The 22,275-nt window shown below is 41.2% G+C and overlaps 1 protein-coding gene across 1 annotated transcript in view; it reads right to left on the bottom strand.

The window, feature by feature from the left end:
* The window catches only part of gbe1b (glucan (1,4-alpha-), branching enzyme 1b), a 72,725-nt gene that overhangs the window by 12,331 nt on the left and 38,119 nt on the right, over nt 1-22,275 (bottom strand). The window contains exons 11-14 of the mRNA XM_028419244.1: nt 21,891-22,001; nt 21,638-21,809; nt 10,475-10,659; nt 6,314-6,444 (exon numbers count right to left, since the gene is read on the bottom strand). Coding sequence (XP_028275045.1) covers nt 6,314-6,444; nt 10,475-10,659; nt 21,638-21,809; nt 21,891-22,001 — 599 coding nt within the window. The remainder of the gene's footprint in view (nt 1-6,313; nt 6,445-10,474; nt 10,660-21,637; nt 21,810-21,890; nt 22,002-22,275) is intronic.

The raw sequence follows: 22,275 nt of genomic DNA, 5'->3' as shown, positions 1-22,275 counted from the left end.
GGGTATATTCACTTTTTAATTAAAGTGCATGATCAAATCGATTACATGAAGAATTATGCCCTTCCACTGAAGGAAATGTAGAATACTGCCAAATGTGATGTCTAAATTGTTAAGACAGAGTCTGTCTGCTGAAACACTTTTCCACCGATTCTCCCCTCACTGTCTTAAACGGCTTGACACAAGCACGGTCCCTCATCTTGTTGCTTGACAAAAAACCAAAAGGATGGGTGTCAGAATCAGTTACAGGGCTGTTATCAATGTCACAGAAAATATTTAAAACGCTTGCTGGATTTAAAATGCAAGAAAGTGCCCTCTGAACGCTACATAAATACTGTATTAATATGTCTTGTCTGAAAACTTCCCTTCAGGAAAAGGTTTAGTCACACTCGTGCCAGTCATCCTGTGTATAGCTTGATGTCCATACATGATGTAAATACACATCTGGCTACTACATTATTTAATAAATGGAGTGTAGTTGGTTTATAGATTAAGGGTTTATGGAGCAAAAATTAGTGCCTGGATAAATTCAAATTCAGACTTGTTATATAGAACTATAAAGAGTGGGCTTTTATTTGAGGTCTATGTCTAAAAATGTTTTTGTCCTTGATACACTTTTATACACTGTAGTGCAGTTTAACATTAAATCTGTCTTTAATCCTGCCTCTATAAGGAGTGGCACTGCAACAAACACCAGAGCGGAGGGGCAGACATGCAAACAACCACCTAATTGGCTGCCTGAATAATCACCTTATATCCCCATAGGCGACATTCCAGAGTTGGAGTGTGATCCTCAAAAGCTGCCTCCTTCTCTCCCACCCCACCCCAGAGCCGAGAAAATTCTGCTCTTGCTGCCTGCTTGTCTGCTTTGATAGTGATGATTAAAAAGAAGTTCTGCTCTCTGCATTGTTTCTGCTGAGGAGGAAGATCCACTCCTCCACACTCACACTCAACATGCCACTATGGTGATTTATTGACAGAACAGACTCATTTTGCAAAGCGATCAGAAGAGTGCAACCAAACCACATTACATGCAGCTTAAAGGATACAGCTTTCTGAGAAAGAGAAAGAAGAAGAAGAAGAATTCCCCTCATTCAGATAACTCAAATGTTAACCAGTTCCTACAGCTTTCAGTGTGTTGTGTACTGTAAATTGGGGAAGGGTTTTGGCACAGAATTTGCCGTAAATGAGGCCTAGTTACAGTAATTCACAGTCTCTGCAAGGAAGTGGCACCCAGCACAAATTGGTAGTTGGAAGCTTTGAGCGATTACGTCTTTGTTAGTGGCTACACACGGCTGCAACAACAGCTTGCAGTTCAGCTGTAAAGTATTGTAATCAATACGGGCCTATGTGAATAAAGGGGAAGATTAAAGAACACAATCAATTTTGTCCAATGAGCAGAAAGAGAAGAAGCCGGAGCGAAGGCTTGATGATTAGAGTCATCGATGACCTGAAAACAATCTTGGCATGACCACGATTGCAGACCAAGCCACCACTTAGTTTCTCCATCAGCTTGTCTGTTGTTTATTTATTTATTTTTTATGTCCAATGGGAGTAATAGCACCGCGGTGTCGGCAAACAAGAGCTGAGTGAGCTGTGTGTGCACATCTGAAGAATGTGTCACGGCCTTGTAAGCATTCTAAACACTGTATCTGCCCTTTTCAGAGTTGACTTTACCTCGAGTTCTGCGAAGTTACATCAACAGAGGAAGAAATGGCAGAAACACAGAGGACAGAGAGAGAAGCAGCTCAACCTGATGCAAAGTGTGAGAATATTCAACTACAATAAAAATACCATCTGCTTTTGCCTCTATCAGTTAAAGTCTGATGATTTTTACCACTGGAGACAACTACTAACGTTTTGTAGTTTGACTTTATTGCCGACAGTGACAGATGGCACAACCTGTGTCTTTTGCTCTTCATTGTTTACCCTCATGCAAGCAAAGCACACATGATTGGTAAATTCTACTTTAAACCACCTCTAGTACCAAAATCCTGTCCTCTGCCTATTCTTTAAACCTGCTGTGCCATCACCCAGAAGCCCAGTGCATAACTTTAAATCCTACCAGATGAGAAGGTTTGCTTCAAGTTGGACATTTTAACAATGAAGTCTATGGACTGACTGACTTTTGAAGTCAAACATGCAGTCTTCGCTCTATGTTTGGCCCCTCTTTCTCAGACCTGGAGCTTGACGCTTGATTTAGAGAGACCACCAAGTAGAAACACAATCAGTCCAGCACAGGTTCTTTAAAAGATGATGACTTTTACACTGATTATTGGATGCACTATGACCTGTCCTGTGCAGTGAGACAGGATTACTCTCATTTCTGTGGTGAATGATCTGATCTGTTAAACCTGACTTGTATAATCAGATGATCTTAGAACATTTAATCATTGAGCGTTGCCGTCTTCACTGGGTAACTGACTTATCTATCCACAAGAGTGTTTAATTGTTATTGTACAGTAAATGACTGTAGCAATTTTTTATACTAGGCGGTAAGGAGCTGCTGTGGGATGTGAATTAGGTTTGTGGTTTATCTAGTGGCAGAAGAAGCGGTTAAACTGTCGGCTTGTTTACAATGTATCTGATTATCTGACGGCTTGTGTTTGTTGCTTTATCAGGAATTACTTTTCCAGGAATTACACGTACAATGTTGTCATAACTGAGAAATGATGCCAGAATTACAAAAATAAGACCCAGGAATTGAAAATAAATCAGCTTCTCTATTTGTGTAGCTTCTGAAATCTAAGCCTCTGGACTGATGAGGATGTCTGTGGATGATATCTGGTAGAGTTACAACCTAATGGAATATCACACAGTGGAAAGAAATGCGGTCCATCTTGATTTATCTTTCAACGCCCTGCAGAGAGTTGTGTGGGGAAAATAGACGCATATTTTCCTTGTTCAGAAACCTTATCTGGAACATTATAGATAATATCAGAGTATATTATTTTCCTCCACGCACAGCAGTGCGTGTTTTGATCTAAATTCTAGTTAGTTAGTGTCACTGCTCCTGTAGTTGAATCATTCCAAATAGCATTCTGGGAGCAGCTCAGACAGAAAAAGAGAATGATGACCTGACACAATCGCAACTGCCTATTGGTGCAGTGTAAATCAAAGACCAATCTGCCCTGACAGGTACAGCTTTCATGACAGGATCCTACTGGGATTTCAAATACTCTAACCAGCCAGATAAAGACGACTGCCTGAAGAACGTGTCCACCGTGAGCCGGAGAGGGAAAAAAAAAAAAAAAAAAAAACACTGATGGCTTGAGTGCCTGTCGAAAACCTGACGTTGACTGCATTTTAATGGCCAACATCTTTTTGGGTGAGGAGCTTCACTTTTCTTTCTCTCTCATGGAAAGAAGAGAGAAAAAAGGACAATGGAAAGCAACACAAAAATATGAAGAGGCCAAACAGTCACTGAGAATCCAACAGAGGATGGCTGGTGCTGAGGGAGGACTACACCGCTGCTGAGATGTTGTTTATTTACAGTGTAGTTTCACTTTCACAATAAATCCCAGAAACTAATACCAGAGCTGTTATTTAGCTGCAACAGTGGGACTCCTTTCACTGCTATACTGACATCTATTTCTCAAAGTTTAATTAATCTTTGAGGAGCTCTGCCACCAGGCATCGGTGACTAATTTTTAAAGTATGATAAAATAATTACAGACAAAACCGACAATGCCCTGAAACAGCAAGCATCCAACATGTGACTGAAGGCAATAAAAGGTAACTTAATGGTGTGTTTTGCTGGAGAGGGGCACCCTCTGATATAATATAGTAGCTAGTTGCCACGTTGCCAAAGGAAATGACACCCCGTATTGGATCAATTTCCAGTGGTGCACAGCATGGTCAGCTGCACCTAGTTATTATTTCCAGATACAGTAGTGCTGCAGGGCTCCACCGTGACACCCCTGACCCTCACACAGGTAGACGAAAGTTTAAGTATATGACAGCCGAGTGTAATGAAAAAGCACTTTTGGACTCTTTGAGCTTGTCTTGTTTACCTCCTCTGCCTCTGAGTGGCACTTTCATCTGTCTTCTCCCCTAATTGGATCCTCTGCACACATTCCCATCGGAGGATCTGCATCTCCTCATGCACACGGCACATTTACCTTCCTCACACACACACACACACACACACACACACAGCACATTTGCCTTTATGTGTTTACTGCCTCTCTGTATAATGACAGCCAGAGCTTTGCCCTCACATTTATTTGCATTTCCTCTCAACCCACCCAGTGTATGAGGCCTCTCCTTAAAGATCAAAAGAAAGCACCAGGAGGAAAAGATGCGGTTCTATCTAAATGAAAATAAACCCTCAAAAACGATGTTACAGACACTGTGCAGCAAGGCTATTAGTGCTTTGCTCAAGATTCACCCCATCAAGGCAGAGCTGCAAAACACAGGGCAGAACAAGCAATTATTGCACATCAAACAAGCTAACAATTAACACGATATTAAAAGATTAGAGGTTACTTCTGTTGTTTAATTAATCACCACATAAAGTTGATTATTGTTCTCACCATTCACACATTGCTTTGCGCTTGTGACAGATTTTTTTAATCATGTCAGTGACATAAACATTATTCAACAATATCACTGACAATATTGTAATAATCAGGCAATGAAATTTCCCCTTAAAATGATTTTGCTTGTTAACATAATCACATTATCTGATACTGTTTTCATTATATTTTGATCAAGTTTTATTGTTTCGTTTATTAGCCAGAGGCAGCCACTTAACCATCTAAATGAAAAAAAAGGGAAGAAGTCTTGTTTAATCCCCTCATCACCAATCAAAGCATCCCAGCCTGAGTCGTTCATGTGTAGCAGTTCGAAGCATCCAGAGAAAACTAACTAACACCATCGCATTATTTAAGTCATAGCTGAAGAAGCAACACCGCTCTTCATCCATCCGGGAAAGTGCTGGCGTGAGCTACACCGGGCCCCATAAGGGAGTGATGTCCGTTATAATAAATACAAATCTGTCAGCTTCCTGTCCCCCTTCACATTCCTGATCATTAAGCCTTCTGTAATCACAACTGTGGGACTCATTAAATTCCTTACAGCCAATGCTGCTAAAGAGAGAGAGCTTTCTGAATCACTGGGCTCTGCTATTATTTCTCTCTAATAGCATAACAACACTGGTATAAACAACTGACTCATATTCCTCTCTACAGCTACAATTATATCACAACAGTGCAGCCTCGGTGGAAACACTGCCATTAAAAACTGTGGGTCACATTTACTTTGAACACATCTGACCCAGAGTTTACACTCCTGATCTCAGAGTCCTCAATTAGAGTCCGCAATGTCTCAAATGAATTCATACGTTTTATTTGGTGCAATGACTGCTTTTATTAATGGTTTTAGTGTGTCACATCACAACATATATATATATATATATATTTCACTTGTTTAATTTAAAGGTAGGGCAGGAAATTTTGAAAACTCAGTGAGAGTCAGCCAGATTTTGAAAGTAAACACACGCCCCTTTCTCTCGGAGCTCACCACGAAGCCACGCCTCCCAATCACATGGACGCGCATTACCTGAAGACAAGCTGCGGTCTGTGACTTCGGCCATCATGCACGTACCTCTCTGGTGCGCGCAGAGCAGGAAGAGAGTGACAACCAGCCAATACTCTGCACAGGGTCCACCCGGAGGATTGGCTGATGTTTTTAGCTGATGTTTTTAGTGTTTTATAGCTTCCACAGATGATTAATATTCTTCATTTTAATGTGAAAACTGCCGAACTAATTGGTTGCTATCAGATTGTAAAGAGAAGTTACACTAATATTTCATTCTGAAGCACAAAAAGTGCTTCGGGATGAACTCTCCTACCCTACCTTTAAGGCTAAAGTTATGAGTGACACATGGCTTATGCTATGCAGCTCCATTTATGCTTGCAGCAGACTCAGGGACTGCCAAAATGACAGCAACCAGAGTCCCCCACATTCAACTTCAAAACCACTCATGGGTGATGCCATGGAAAGCCCACAAGTCTATCGGCTAAACATCTGGTAAGGGACTAGATTTTGGTCCTGGAAGCAACACTAATAAGGACACACTGACTGAATCCTTTAAATGTCCAGCTGTGCAGTGGGGATCACATTTCTCTGCTTTCCTGGTCTTGGCTAAAACATGGTCAATTAGTAATTTTATCAAGCTCAAAAGATGAGTCATGTTATTATATGAACGAAACAGGGGAATAGTTTCTCTGAGGCACAGTGCACTGTGCTGTGACGGAGACATTAAGCAAAACAGCAGCATGACAACGTGACTTATGAGAGCTCAAAAGGATACTTTCCTGGACTTTCTACACCCACCCTGTAGTCCTGGAAGCTCTTGCTGGGGTGGAAGTTGAAGATAAAGAGTACATTGGCCCTGTCAAACACAATGACCTTGTCCTCTTCATGCTTGGTGCTGACATAAGCCTGGAGGGAGAAGGAGGGAGAGGGAGAAAAGAAAAGCCAATAAAGTATTTCTTCATGAATAGTCATTACTTTCCTCATCTTGGATTTAGAGTTTTATAATGGGACACAGTATATCAGTGAGCTACACATTTCCAAAAGTTCCCGCATCAAATTTCAGGTGGCACTCATCAGCAGAAAGCAACGGCCCAGGCAAGTGCCAGGACGACACTGTCAGCGTTAGACAGCTGCACATGATAAAGCCGCCACTCTCCTGTGGAGCGAGCTACTGTTAACGTGTCATTAGCAGAGATTATCAATGTCACCCAACCCCCTATTTTTAGTGCCTTGTTCCCCAAGCCAATTTCTGGCCAGCACATTCACGGCTGAACGAGAAGATAAGCATTCCTGCAACTGGAATGGCAGACAGGATGAAATTTAAGGAATGAGCTGCAGGTCTGGAGTCAATTTGCACAAGAGGATCGCATAAATCTGAAGAAAGAACGCCAAGTTTCGGCAGTTACTGCTTCAGTAATGGAGTATCCAATATTTTAACCTGCATCCAACAAACTGCGACCAAATTCGCAAAGTGCTTTCTTGGGATGAAAACATTTGGTGACCTGACATGAAAGAAGGCTCTTCTAGTTTAACATGAGGTCTTTTTTGTTCCGTCACCGCCTGCAGCATCACATTGACCTGAAACAGTTTGGAGTGAAACTTAGCTTGGAAATGAGAGCACGGTAAATCCTCTTTTGTGAAGTCAGTGCTCTGAATGAGTTTTTTTTTCTTGTGCAAAACCACAGTGTTGAAATCCAATATTTCCACAAACTGATTGTCGTCTCTGCTTCTTCTCCTCGCTGGAAGATGCAATAAATCGGCCGAAGCAGCTGCACCTGGCGAGGTTTTGCAGAAAATTGGATTTAAACAATGGTTTTGCTGCAGTCAAACTTTTTCTGTTTCACAGGAGACACTAAAAATACATTTGTAGATGTAACCAGCAGCTGGAAAAGACAGCACTGCTATCTAACATCACCAGTAATGACTACTGTCAAACTCAAGTACATATTTCTAATTTCTTAACACTGGGGTTTTCTGGCATTTAGCAGTAAATAAAAAGGGAGTCTCCTGGTTCATTGACATTTCTTTACAGTAGCACAGCTTAGTGTATCACTGCTCATAGCAGGAGCTTCCATTTGTGTCCAGTTTTTTTCTTCTGAAACACACAGCTGTGCATCTTCAAAGAAATGGGTACAAATCACACTTTTTAAGCAAAGTCCCTGCCTGTTTCTATTTCTGCTTTTACACCTGGGACAACAAGGAGAAGAGACGACAGATCATCTCCTGCTTCTCATTCTGACTACAAAACGCCCTTGGATCCTCTCTCTACAGTGGAATATTGAACTAGCTGAGCTGTGGAATATTCCAACTAAGCACAATTACCTTGGCAATGTCATTGATAAGCTCTACAGAGGATTCAGACTCATCTGGTTATTACAGCAGGATCTCTGGGCTGTTATTGGCGTTATCTGTGAGTGATGTTCTACAAAGGCTTTTTCAGATATTGTATCAGTCCCCGAATAAGAATGTTTTGGTCTCAGGATGCCTTTGTGTGTGGAGGAGAGGAGGGTCACTGAAACAGAATATTATCTCACTTTGGTCTGATCTTCAGACGTGTAGATTATGTTTTACATTAAACCTATTTGGGCTCATGTGTCCATGGCGATGTCTATACACCAACTGATAAAGCACTAAGCATATGTGTACAGAAATAGGCATGGTAAGTACAGTGAAGACGCACAGAAAACAAACTTGATTTTTGTCAGTCTCCTTCTGATTGACTACCATCTGTTACAGAACTCCTTGTTCTTGTGGCTAAAGATAGCTCTGATTAGCTGTATGCAATCTGATGCCACGCTGACAGTGGTATATGAAGGATAACGGAACATCTGAAGAGTCTACAGTAAAACATGCACAATATTGTAAGTTAATGGAGTTAATCAAACAACATCACTGTGCAACATTAATGAATATTAATGGGTCTGATTCTGATCTTGGGAGTTACTGGACTGAATGTTCTTAGACACCGTATGACAGCAGGTCAACACATATACTAATGTAGGAAAACACAGCTGTTTGTTGTGGACAATTTGTCACATGGTACAACAAAAACAAGCTCAGATCAGAATCATCATTAGCTTAGCTTAGATCAGGGCTGTCCATTTTGCTGGATTCAATGGCATTTAAAAAGTCCCTTTTTCCTCCTACTGTGAAAGTGAGACACTTTTTAAAGAACCGCCTATGTATAAAGTCAGCTAATCATTTTTTTTATTTTGATTTTGAAATACTTTAATTATCCCATCAGGGAAATTGCTTAAGGCTGCCCAGCAAGGAGCACCACACACCAGTGAATGCGGGTAAAGTGCCTTGCCCAAGGACACACAATGAGTAGGGAGGAGTTGGGATCGAACCACCAACCTTCCGGTTATTGGACAATCCTGCTCTATCACTGTTGCCCCCGATCATCAAGAGAGACAGTGACACACACTGATCAAAAATTCAGAGAAAAGGGCAAGGAGACTGCAACAGAAATAAATCTGACAGCACTTTGTCCCGTTTGTGATGGTTGTTTTGAAAAAAATGTGAAAAATTGAGAAAGAATTTAAACGCCTCTGGCTTAGACACACAATGCTGTGTGTCTAGTGTGTCATTATAGATATATTTACAGTCTAAAAAACACTGGTATGATCCAGATTGTATCATCAGTGGCCTAAAATACGCTGCTAATATTTGATCTCAACCACAAATTACATCTGTCTGTACTCAAGCAACACATACATCACGCACAGGTTGGACCATGGTGAAATTTCATCACGTCCTTGGCCTTCCATAAGACACAATACCCTGATGAGGTATATTCTTACTATCAGAGGTATCAGTATTAAGATATTATCTGTATGATGGATGATCTTCCTGCTTCCTATGGCTACCTGGAGCTTTACACGCAATAAAACAGAGGAAATTAAAGACATCAGGCTGCCACTATACAATCTGGATTATTTTACACAGGGACTCATGTTATAATTTGAAAAAAGAACAGAATTAGATGATGTTTGTAGAGCTGTCATTTACCATAAGGTTTCATGTTCCGAAGCAGACAAAAAAACAGCACCCAGTGTGTGAAGCAGGTCAGCGCTGGTGCCAAATGTATTCGTGTTCTCTGCCAGCAGCATCCTCTGGGATCAGCATTCCCTCCCATCTCCCCAAACGGGAGCGCACAAATCAGCTAGGCTCTGCTTTTCCTTTGCCTTTCTTCCAAAGCTCTGAGTCTCATCTACTTCTGAAGGGTGTAGCAGGAGCTTCCACTAAGTCAGAACACACTTTTGACTGATAACACCAATATGCAGAAATTATCCCTGTAAACCAGGCATGTCTGTAATTACGCTCTCTGATATTTTTCCCCACCGTGCACCATTTGTCTGTCTGTCAGGGAGAAATTTGCAGGTCAGAAGGTAACACAACAAGGTGAAGGAGCTTTAATCTGACGATTGATTCCCAGGTATGCGAAGGGGGTTTCTGTCTCTCTTCTATTTTTTTTAAATCAATTACACACACACACACTCTTCTAATCCCTGTCAATTTAGCCACACTCTCCATTTGCATTATCCCATTACTTTGCTACCAGCCCCTCAAGAGAAAAACATCATTTTTTTTCTTCCATTGGCTTCATTTGCAGGCAAAGACAGAAGCTCCAGAAAGAGAGTGAAATCTATTACTGTTCAACCTGACAGCAGTGGGAGAAACAAAACACTTCCAAAACGAACCCTCCTTATGGAGCATTCATCTCCTCTGGAAAACTGTAAAATTTGGGAATATATTTATTCAAAAAAAAATATGACTTTACTTATTTATAACCATGTTGGATATAAAAGAAGCCATGAAAAATCCTGCATTTGATTAGAAGCAGTGCTGTGAAATTATCTGTTTCACTGGGGGGTTTTGTCATTGAGAGTGTCTGCATAAAGCCTACTGTAAAGTGAGTGTGTGATGTCCTTACAGGTGGAGCTGCCAGCCAGCCGTACTTGTCTTCCGTGCGGTTCATGTCCCGGTCAAAGGCATAGAGCTGACAGTAGCGGAGGTGATCCGTATCCAGGAGGTTAAACTGCCGCCGGGCATAGTGGTAGCTCTGATTGTTGCCCTCTCTAGGGAAATCCAGCCACTCAGGATGGCCAAACTCATTTCCTGCAACACAGAGAGTGTTATTAAAGAATGTACATAATGAAAGGGAAAGGCACACAGAGGCTCTGGATTAGCATACTCCATCACCCCGTGCTACATATATGAGCTCCTTTTCTTTTCAGATTTTCTGCAATTTATAACAAGACAAAAAAAAGGCAGATATTAAAGAGACCAGAGTCAGCGACAGTCTGTGACCTTTTTACAACCCCGGCAGAGGTTAGTTCTCTTCCAATGCTCTTGCAACATTTTCCACAGCTACAGAGTAACAACCTTCCTGTCACCCCAGAACTTGCCCTTTCATGAATAAAACTTTAAAAAAAAAGTGAGTGCGGCACAAATAAATCCCAAAGCTTTCCTCTGAGTTCCATTTTCGCTAATATTAATTCACTATATATATATATTTATCTGTCATTGTAATTCATTTGTTATTTCTTGACACATGAGAAGATCAAATGAAGGGATTCATTATGAAAGCTTGGTTTATCTGGCTGCTGATTACTGATAATGTTTTTTTTTTTTAATTTAACCAAACCTGCATATTTCTGTACAGTATTCTAACAACTTCACAGTCTTTTAATTAAAGAAAGCTTCCACTAAGAATAAAAACTTCAGACGACATCGCTGATGGACAAAGAGTTACACAGTCTACACTGTACAATCCTTACAAGCTGAAAGCAGGAAACAACAGCCCTGGTGCGACTATCCTGTCAATCCAGGAGATGAGATAATGAATCCGTCATCGGATGTCATGACAGCATCATGAAACAATCAGGATAATTGAATTCCATGGCACAGAACGGAACACAGACAAGAAGACGATGGTACCCAAAAAATAAATAAATATTAAAAAAAAAAAAAATCAGAGTGATGAGCTGAAGTGGAACAGACAGGCACTGACAGCAGATTCTAATGAAATACATTATGTAGGTGTTAAAGAAGGAGCAAACAATAAGATATGAACTGCCAGCAGAATGAGTCCATTGCAGCACTTGCTGAAGAATCAGGGCAGCGAAAAAACATACAGAGAAAGAGAGAGGAAGTGTGGGGTGTGTGATGAAGAGGAGGGAGCGAGGGAGAGAGAGAGGGAGAGAGTGTGCCTTTTCTTGTGACATCTGCATGAATAACAAGCCTCCCACACAGCTGAACTTGAAATGTTAAGGAGAGAATTACACCTCAGCACCAGCAGTGAAAAGCAGACTTTCTTCCCTGCACTCCACCAAGAGGAGAACGTACACTACACGTTTGTGAGTAGCTGAAAATCTTGTGATTGTAGTTCATTAAAAAAACAGCCTTTCAGAAGATAGAACTCATACTTTACCTGCTTATAAACCGAACAACATACTGCTCGTCATGTTAAAGTTGAAATAGAGCACATTTTAAAGCTGAAGTTAATGTTATTCCTAAATATCAACTCACAACACAAAAATACTCAGTCTGCACTCAGGGTGTTTGGTAATTTACCATATACGTGCATCCCTGAGCCCCTTTTATCTCATTAGCAGAGCTGCTACTGAATGGTGGGTGGTGTCTGCTCAGGTCGTTGGAACTGACCAGTCGGGGATACTAAGCCTTTTAGGAATAAATGTTCTGCATGCGGACGTCATAAGCTTGAAGTTCCTATGGGAGGCTCTGGTGATTACCATGTTAGCAATTTGATAATTAGGTGGAGTGGTAGCTGGTGATTTGATAATAAGAGAGTGGTAGCTTGCAATAATGATACAAAGCTTTAAGTCTTACTATAATTAAAATGTAATCATATTAACATTCAGAGTTTTTGTACCTGGCGGTGAAGTTGGACATTTTAACATGGAGGTCTGTGAGGAATTCCAGATTTCGCATTTTTTCCTTATTCTTACCAGTACATGGCAACTGTTAAATAATAGTAAAATGAGATTTGTTTTCGAGATTAATGGCCATCAAAAGTTTGCCTCTATTGTAGGCCATGAACTGCCCTCAAGCAAAAAACACAATGAAATTCTCCTGAGTTTTCAGCTGCCACCAGGGAAACTGTATAAAATGTCAATCTCCCCAATGACCCCACATCTTCAGAGCCTCAAGGAAGAAACAGCCCATTCCTTCCTCTGCTGTCCAAATCCTTCCTCCCTGCTCCACAGTCACACTGCTGCACTGTTTAATAAAAAATGTGCAGGGAATTATTTGGTTTTAAAGTGTATTGAAGTGAAACGCTTGTATTAAGTGATACACAGTGCACAGCTCTGAGATCTGAGCTAGCCCCGGACTTTCCCCTTTAGAACAGCATTGTGCTGGTGCAGGTAGTGGAGTGATTGACAACCTCAGGTAGTGGTGGAAATTGTTGCAGGCTAGCGGTGCAACAGGCGTACCTGTGCTGTGCACAGTAAATCAGGAGACGGACTATGTGGCAGTTTTAAGGCACTGATGGACTTTATGTGCTACACTGTATGACCTCTGCTTTGTCACCAGGGCAGGCGAACCCCTCCCTGACTGATTTATTGTATCATCTCTGCAGTCAGTAGTTTTTATGCAGACTGTGGCGTCTGCTTGGAAATAGAAGTCACCAGCATTCTCCTCTATGCAGAATTAAGGAGAGTGAGGCTACATACATAAATACAGCTAGACAGGCTAGTGAGGAGATCTGGACAGAAAAACACTAAAACTGTACTACCGCCACCTTCTGCACATTCAAAAGAAAAAATGAGAATATTCTTGGTAGAAGCTGTCATGGTCACCTCCTGACACCGACTATTGGCCGTCAGGCTTTAGTGGGAAATGTGAGGGCTGAGTCACTATTATCAATGAAATGTTTTTACTTTTTATCATCTCCAATAGCCTTCATACTATTGCACAAGCAGCTCTTTGTAGTCCACTTTCAGTTCTGGTAGCATCAAAGCTATCCCAACATAAGTGCATCGCCATAGTGTGGAAGGAGCTCATTCATGCATTTCTAATGTGTGAAGAATGTGGGAAACTTGTGGCTAAGCCTGCAGGGTATGGTCTAAGGACTCCACAGAGAACTGGAGTTAAGAAAAGTACATATGCTTCCAACATTGTCTGCCCACTTGAAAAGGCACACAGAGGAAGAGAAGTCTGAGCTGAATGAAAGATGTCAAGGGCATGCTACATTTGGACAACCTTCAATAAAAAGAAGTGTGTTTATATTGGGTAATGTCAAAGCCTTCTCTGGATTCAAGTAAGCCTTTGACATGTAAAGATCAAAAAAAGAATACTTTAAAAAAAGCTCCACCCTCTCAAAAACACCTATAAGGAATGAGCCCTGTGATTAGCTCAGGGAGCCTGCTCTCAAGAAAAACTCGAACTTTACTGTCAAACATCAATATTTGGTGTTCAATGCATCATTTACTATTCTGGTTTATCTACTCTCAGTCTGACTTGTCAAGTTCCTACATTTCCCAGAATGGCTTTCAGAAAGCTCCAGGGAAATGTGTTGCACTGTGTTGCATACACTACATGTAGGTGGTGGGAGTGAGAGCGACCAGAGAAGCATCATACATATCTTCTGTTGGAAGAAACAGAGAGAAACGGATCAATGCAGCGCACATGCAACGCATAGTTCAGACTTTAAAGAAGCTATCAAAGGGGCTGTTGTACTTCACATACAATGCTGCTGACAGCACATCCACAAAGACCTGAGCCAGAAACACAACTATGTGTCAGGTGTATGAGAGCTGGGGCTATATAATTCAATGAAAGTTTTGAACATGGTTAACATTTGAAAAAAAAAAAAGAAATTAGCGAAGACTGTTATTGAGGATGCTCCATGTATGCCGGAGCAGAGACATTGTATTCCTGCACCTTTAGCACCCATTTCCTAATGTGAGATTTTTCAGTCATGACTCTAAAGTGCTGGACACAACATGCATCCGTCCATTTTCCTAACTTTTAAATCCATCAGGTTGCAGTAGCAACAGGGGGGAAGAGATGTCCAGGCCTCCCTGTCCCTAGCAACTTCCTCCAGGACCTCCTAGGGGGATCTTCAGCTGCTACCAGGGCAGCCAGGAGATGTCCCTCCAGCAGGTCCTGGGATGGCCATGTGATCTCCGCCACGGCCAGACTCTAAAGGGAAGTGCCTAGGGGGCATCCTAACCAGATGCCCGAACCATCTCAACTGGCTCCTCTAGACACAACAAACCAAAACTTGCTCATCAATATGCTGCTGATTTAACATGCTCAACAAGCCACCAGAATAAACACTGAGGGAGCCATTGTAAAAAACTACAGCCGCAGACACTCACTGAAATATTTAAACTGAAAGATGCACTCTTTGGTCCATCTGACTTCATCATTATCTGGTGTAAACATACATTTTCTTATGACCCCTGAAACAAAGGACATTCTAATCAGCCTCAGTCACTTGCCGTGACTTGATATCTGCTGATCATGGCACCTATTTCCCTCAATCGTACAGCACTGCAAGATGGCTCCTTTTTCTCCTGACAAATGAAGTCCAGAGTGCTGCTCGTGTCACTCCGACTGAGCTTTTAGTGAAAATAAATAAAGATTTCAGGTAAGCACAGTGTCACTTGCTGCCAGTCACTGAAAGAAATTCTGCTTTGATTTTCCCCCACGGCCCCATGCGGCACTCATGACACAGAGTAGGTCACAGAAGCTGTTCAATATATGAGCTAGCCGTCAACCATCTTGGTGACTATTTATTTACAGCTCAGGGTTTATTTGTAATAAGTCAGGGTGAACTCTGAATGGACTGTAGAACCAAGAGGAAACAATGGATCATTGTTTTTCTTTACTTCAGGCTGAGGGGACTGAACTGCAGGTGAGAACACCGTCTGCACAGTAACAAGCATATACTGCATGATGTGACATCACCTACACACTTACACTTCACCTGCACAAATACAGAACAAAACCTCCCATGAAATGCTCAATATTGTAGAACATTTACTTTCCAGTATGAAAATGGGGAGGTTCCATTAATGAGCAGGCACAGATAAGCTATTCCCTTCACCCATGTTCTCTCTTACAGAGCGAGTGCCATATAGAGGCAGAGAGAGCACGTACATACACCAAAACACAAAAACATGCATGCATGCACAGACCCACAGGGGTTAGAGAAAAAGAATGTGATCTGCCTGCTAATTTCTGCCCAAGACAGCAAGCAGAGATACGAGCCAGGGCTTTGATAAAAGCTCTTAAAAGAGCTACACTTCATTAGCGGTTTAAGTGCAGCGGCCTCTTTTCCCCATTTACTTTCAGTTTTCCAGTGTTATTATTTTATATAGTGTGGCGGAGATGATTGGTTTCCTCGAGACGTTGATTCAGTAACCTGCAGAAGCCTTTGACTCTTCTTTTGATTTCAGCTTTAAAGAAACACATTGGACACACCTCCATTAGGCAATCATTTCCCTCTCCTCTACGATAACACGGCAAACTTCCTCCCATATGCCCGCATTAATCACCATGATAATCACCTTCCTCTGCCTCCTCACAGCTGAAATAAACCAGATAGCACATTCTGTTCAGGAATGAAATATGACAGATTCTCACCCTCATTCACCCATAAATAAAATCCACATATTATATTTGGAACACTGTTATCTGACTGTGCGAAGTTCGTTCACAATCATTAAGGACAATCCAGCTTTTTACACACCCTGAGAGCAGTCAAGTCAGACAGTAGCAACAACAGGCCAACTGTTCACCCAGATTATATAAAGTGTTTTATTTGGAAGAAACTTTGTGTAGAAAATATGTTCACATGTAGGTCAGTCAGTGTAGAACAGCTTTTACACCTACACATTTCTGGCTACTAAACCGAGTGAATCATACGTTACAGCACATTTTGGTAAGAAGTGCTTCATATCGAGCATATAATGAGAAATAAATGCACAACTGAATGACATTTAAACACACAATATTGAAAAGAAGTAATAAAAGGTGAAATAAAACAAGAGAATACAAAATACATACAAATAATAACCTTACAAAAGGCTACACCAAAGAATTCAGTCTTTATTTAAATGCACTTATCTGAGATTTCCTTCCAGTAATTTGGCGTACAGAAGCAAAAACTGCATCTCTAGATTTAGGCCTAACTCCAACCTGAACATCTGAGCTTTACTCTCCACTGTCTCAAGTGCTCCAACAAGTCCAACTTCTGACTTGGAAAGTTGCAAGAACCACATCAGTGGTGGTACAAACTGTAAAAGTCTGACGGATTTTATAGCATGTAAAATATATACATACATAACCTGTAACATCAGAGAGATTCACATTTGCATAAAACAATTACCAAAAAGTAAGATCCAAACCAAAGGTGGGAAAAATGTCAAAAAGCTTGTTGGATAAAGTTGATGATTAAATTTAGGGTAGATCCAATAATGATAAGATTAATGAGGGGCAGCTATGTTTACACAAGGTTATGTCAGACAGCTTTTCAACTGGCACATCCCATTACTCCTCTACACTGCCCTGCATCAGATAAGGGCCTGACAGTGACACAGTCCCCTCAGTAATTAGCAGCACAAGAAGGAGCCAAGGATCAATGTGTTTTCCATCGGAGGGATTCTGGCAAAGAGAGATCAATGAAGGAATCGGGGGGCGAGTCACAGAAGGTTTTCTAGTTGCAGTGCAAAATAAAAAAAAAAGTTCTTGCAGACCTGATGCAATGATTATTTGCACTTGGTAGATTGATTTCTTGTTACTGTGTTAATGTACACTCCCACTCCTTGTGTGTGCTCATTAAATAAGCGTTTCTGGTCCAACAGGAGAGACGGCATTGGCACATTCATCCACAACCACATGCCTGAAAGCACAGTTTGCCCTCGGAGGGATTATGTATTTGAAATGTATGAGGAGGAAGCGCTGGTTTTCAATTCATCGTCCAAGGCTGCAGTACAATGGTTGCCTGTTGCATTGTGGCTCTCCATGAATGCAAAGTGCTCAGAGACGTTTTTAGCTCAATAATTTAGACTGTAAATCTGCAAGGTTATCTTAAGTCTCTCTAAGCCCTGAAAGTCAGGAAGTGTGGGCACTTCCATTTTGTCCCTGCTGATGTAATGATAGAACTACTGAGGCGTTTCATTATTGCCACGCCACTCGGCGCCCTAATGTCATTGACGCTTCAACATCCTTAACAGTATCCATCTCTCAGCACCTCGAATGCGTGCGCTCCCTTTGTCCTCTTGCTGTGTGGTGTTTGCTATTGGTCATGAGTAAATAAATGGGTTTTTCTAGACTAGGCACTTCAAATTGATTTGCTTGCTCAAACAATTTGCTCTTGCTCAGCACTGGCTAAATGACTCTGCCATCATTGATCCATTGACACGGCGTGTCATCTCAGATTTACTTGATTTTCTTTTCTTCTTTTTTTTTCCCTCAACTATTTCCCTAATGCTTGTCTAATGGCCCGAACTTGGCAAAGTTCTCCATGATAAACTTCAGTGTGATGCAGCTTCGCAGATTTTTTTAAACCTTCAACTTAAATATTTAAAGAGAAAAAATATAATATTACTGTTAACACAACATACTGACAGCACCATTGTTTTCATCAGCAAAAAAACAACAATATTGCTGCCCCCCTCACATAGCTCTGCTCTTCAAAACACTGAGTTGAATTCTTAGTTTGCATAATTTATTTGACTAAATTAAAGGTAGGGTAGGAGATTTAATTATGATGCACTTTTTGTTAAATTAGTGTAACTTCTCTTTACAATCCGATAGCAAGCAATTAGTTCGGCAGTTTCACATTAAAATGAAGAATATTAAACATCTGTGGAAGCTATAAAAGGCTAAAAAAATCAGCCAATCCTCCGGGTGGACCCTGCGTGGAGTATTGGCTGGTTGTCACTCTCTTCCTGCTCTGCGTGCACCAGAGAGGTACGTGCATGATGGCCGAAGTCACAGACTGCAGCTCATCTTCAGGTAATGCACGTCAACGTGATTAAGAGGCGTGGCTTCAGGGTGAGCTCCGAGAGAAAGGGGTGTGTGTTTACTTTCAAAATCTGGCTGACGCTCACTGAGTTTTCAAAATCTCCTACCCTACCTTTAAGCCAATGACACATAATTTGTTGTAATCCTTTTACAGAAATAGATATTATTTTTCTTTGTGCACTTTTTTTTACATTCACTAACAAAAACAGGGATCATGTACTTATCACTGTCTCTGCAGAGTAAGGCATTATGGGAATTTATTGAACATCTATGTAGAGTGCAGAGTTTTCAACAATAGCTTTAAACTCACACGCACATCATGTCACTTATGGTACTGATTTTGCCTCTCATCCATCTCCCAACCATAAGATGTCATCCACAGGATGCTATAAAGTCAGTAGTATAGTATGCAGTAGGAGACCCACCTGTGGCTAACTTCTGGAGCTTTGCTCTGTTTTGCATTTTCAATTTAAATTTCTCTGTGGTAAGCTTTTGGCAGGATCTCTTGGTTGTGTTCGGGTCTGGATTATGCCGATCCTCTACCATCATCCTCTAGAACATGAAAAGAAGTCTCATGACGTCCATTCCTGCTTCAACTGAAGTCAAATATTTACACTCAGATGATTAAGTGCTACCTTTGCATTCATACATGTGACCATGTTCAGCATGTGATGCTGTCAGAGTTGATCTCTGTATGGATTATGAACAAAAATATGATGCAGAAATGGTTAAAGCTGGATGGTACAAAGACAGCGGATCCTGCAGTGTCTGATTTAATGAAATCATTGTGAAATCATTTTTTAAGTATTGTTACCCACTCCTCAACTCATGATGATTCTGCAGCTGCACTGATTGGCTGAAAGTAAACGTGGCACTAAAAAATCCATGGGAGGCAAAGCACCAAGAGAGCAGCAGAGAGAGCCTTCGAGCTATACTTTACCCAGAGAATCAGATATAATTACTATCAACTGTCCTTCAGCTGCCCACATGGGGTCAATTCTCTGACATCCTAATCATTATGAGCTGCCCCTTTTATGATTGTCCATCGAGAACAGCTGTTTTGATTGTGCCTCTTTTCCCCCTACACATCAATCCACTTTGCAGAGATTCACAGGGTGTTTCATTCTGTCTCCTCCAGTAATGCTGGACAATGTGGTGAACACTAGAGTGGTAATGAATCTGAGGAGGCAGCACAAGCGTTAGGGATATATTCTGGACTCTGAGATTGACCAGAGTCACCAGGTGGAGCTAAAATGCTGTGGATCACAAGTGCAGCCCTGTATTTACATTGAGCCAGTGAGTGGCACATTCATGGAAACCCTCTCCTTTCAACCAAGGTCAACTTCAAACATCATTAATTATCACTAAATTATCTTTACCAGCAGGGCTTGATAGTCATGCCCTAGCTCAGATGAAGAGTTGAAATAGAGGAGCATCTCCACTGTGACTGAGAACGGAATCCATCTGAACAAAAATGAACCCATCTGATCTCAGACAGCTTTTTTCCTGTATTTCACCATCAGCTCTGGAAAGTGATGTCAACCCCACTTCAAAAGCTCTCTTTGATGCTTATCTACGGCCATGACTCATTGGTAGCAAGCAGCTCCAGAGATATATTCCATAAAAGAAAATCATATAATGGAGCTCTTTAGCCAAATGGAAATAAGTAAGAAGAGCTACTTCAAGCCTTTGAGAATTTGCATATGTTTATTATCTGTTTACCCAATTCTAACCTGAAGCTAAAAACACACAGTATAACACAGGGAAAGGTACAGAACTAAATGACAGCATACAGCTACAAAGCTATGATGATGCAGATGAACACAGTAGGGACAGGCTTATCAATTAAATATGTACCCTTCAGCATGTTTCTGCTTGTTGCTTGTGTAAGACTCGGATGGACAGGAGAATAAATTCCTATTTATGTCTGTTCAGTGAACACTCGGGGATGGTTGTGTCTGCCTGAGGGGAGACGTTCAAATTCAGGTAGATTATGAGGGAGATCTGAAATGATTCTGTTTGCCTGTTTTAATAAAAAAAAATGAATCAAACAATCATGACCTTCATCACCTCTTGACTGTTCAGCATTTCAATGTCACCCGAACCACACAGAGAGACATTTGGGATGATTGTATAACAATATGCAGTTATCAACGCATGATGTCATGTTGTTTGGTTTCTTTTTGTTATATGAGATAACATTTAGCAGTTTAAATTCATATTCAAAAATTCATATATTAAGAAACATTATTTGATTAATTTAATCAAATAAATTTGTAATATACAACACATTAAATCCATGTTTGTAAGTGTTTGGCTTTTCTGAAGGCAGTGCCAAATGATGCACATTGACCACTTAAGACCAACTCAAATCTTACGATTGATAAGCGCACAGTCCAGCCCCATTATCCAATACCTGATCTAGCAATTTAGTCAATATTTGTGCATCCCTAATTGACAGAGTGGCTGCTCTGACCAACTAATGCCACCTACCTCAGCTCCACACATGCCCCACCTCCTTTCCCCGTTTTTGGATTAACTCCAGGGGAACAAGGCGAGTCAGGCAGCAGCCAGAGCCTCCCTCGGAGAGCTTAAAACTCTATATTGCGTATGACAAGGACATTCTAAATCCAGATATGTGGGAACGAGAGTGTAATTAACCTGCTACATATTACCTCGAAACTAAACACAGCACTGAAACTGTTTTTATCAGACTTGTAGGTCAGACGGTAACTAATACTGTGGTTCATGGGATAGCTAAAAACTGCCACAACACAGCAGAAGATGATATGATAGAAATTCAGTTACATTTCTTATAATCTCTCTTGTCAAGAACACTGTGTGACAGCAAAAGGTCACAGAGGGTGAACATTCTCCAGCAAAGCAAAGGACGTTGCACTTCACAGATAAAGAACAGAATCTGAATAATGTGCTTTAAATGTGAGTGAAACATCAGAGCAACCCTGTCCCTACTGAACTTTGCTGGCCCCGAACTGGTTTTGAAATTCAAATGGCACTTTAAGCATTTCGTTTTGTGTTATAATATTCTTTTATAAGCTTTAGTCTAACACATGCATCATTCTGTGTTACTCACCGATGAAGTTAAGGTAGCCTTCTCCACCCAGACCGTGTGTGAGGAGGCGGATCATCTTATGGAGCTGGATGCCACGGTCAATGACTGCGTTCATGGGAACCAGGGAGCTCATGCTGGTGTACATCTCCTTGTCCATCAGCCAGAAGGCCAGGGTCTTATCACCAACCAGAGCCTGTAAAGGTAGCTTAGGTTTCATTTTTCATACCCGATAGCAGACACAACATAAAGGAAGGTGCTGCAGGAAAAGCCAGACCTGATCGTGACTCTCTGCATAAGCTATACACTTCTCTCCATATCTTCTGTTGGTCAGCGTGTGGATGATATTGCCGATGTTCCAGTCCTCATCCTTTAACTCCTTCAGGATCTACACAGTGACAGAGAAGGGTTATTGAAAAAAAGAGTGTGATAGATGTGTAGCTCAGAGATCTATTCAGGCTCTGACTGATGCCCTCAGCTCAGTATTTCAGTTCTGGCAGTCTTTCTACTTCTCTTGAGTTTTCTCTGGGTTACTCTTCTTTCTCAGATCAATCTCTGTTTTGACATCTCTATATCCGCACTGTGAGTTATGTCTACCTTTGAATGGTGGTAATGGAGTTTTTAATAACCTCAATACAGCCCTATGGGTAGTAAGGCATCAG

Source organism: Parambassis ranga, chromosome 13, assembly GCF_900634625.1.
Source record: "Parambassis ranga chromosome 13, fParRan2.1, whole genome shotgun sequence".
Lineage (NCBI taxonomy): Eukaryota > Metazoa > Chordata > Actinopteri > Ambassidae > Parambassis > Parambassis ranga.
The sequence above is the reverse complement of the archived record's forward strand: the minus strand, read 5'-3'. Positions and strand labels throughout refer to the sequence as shown.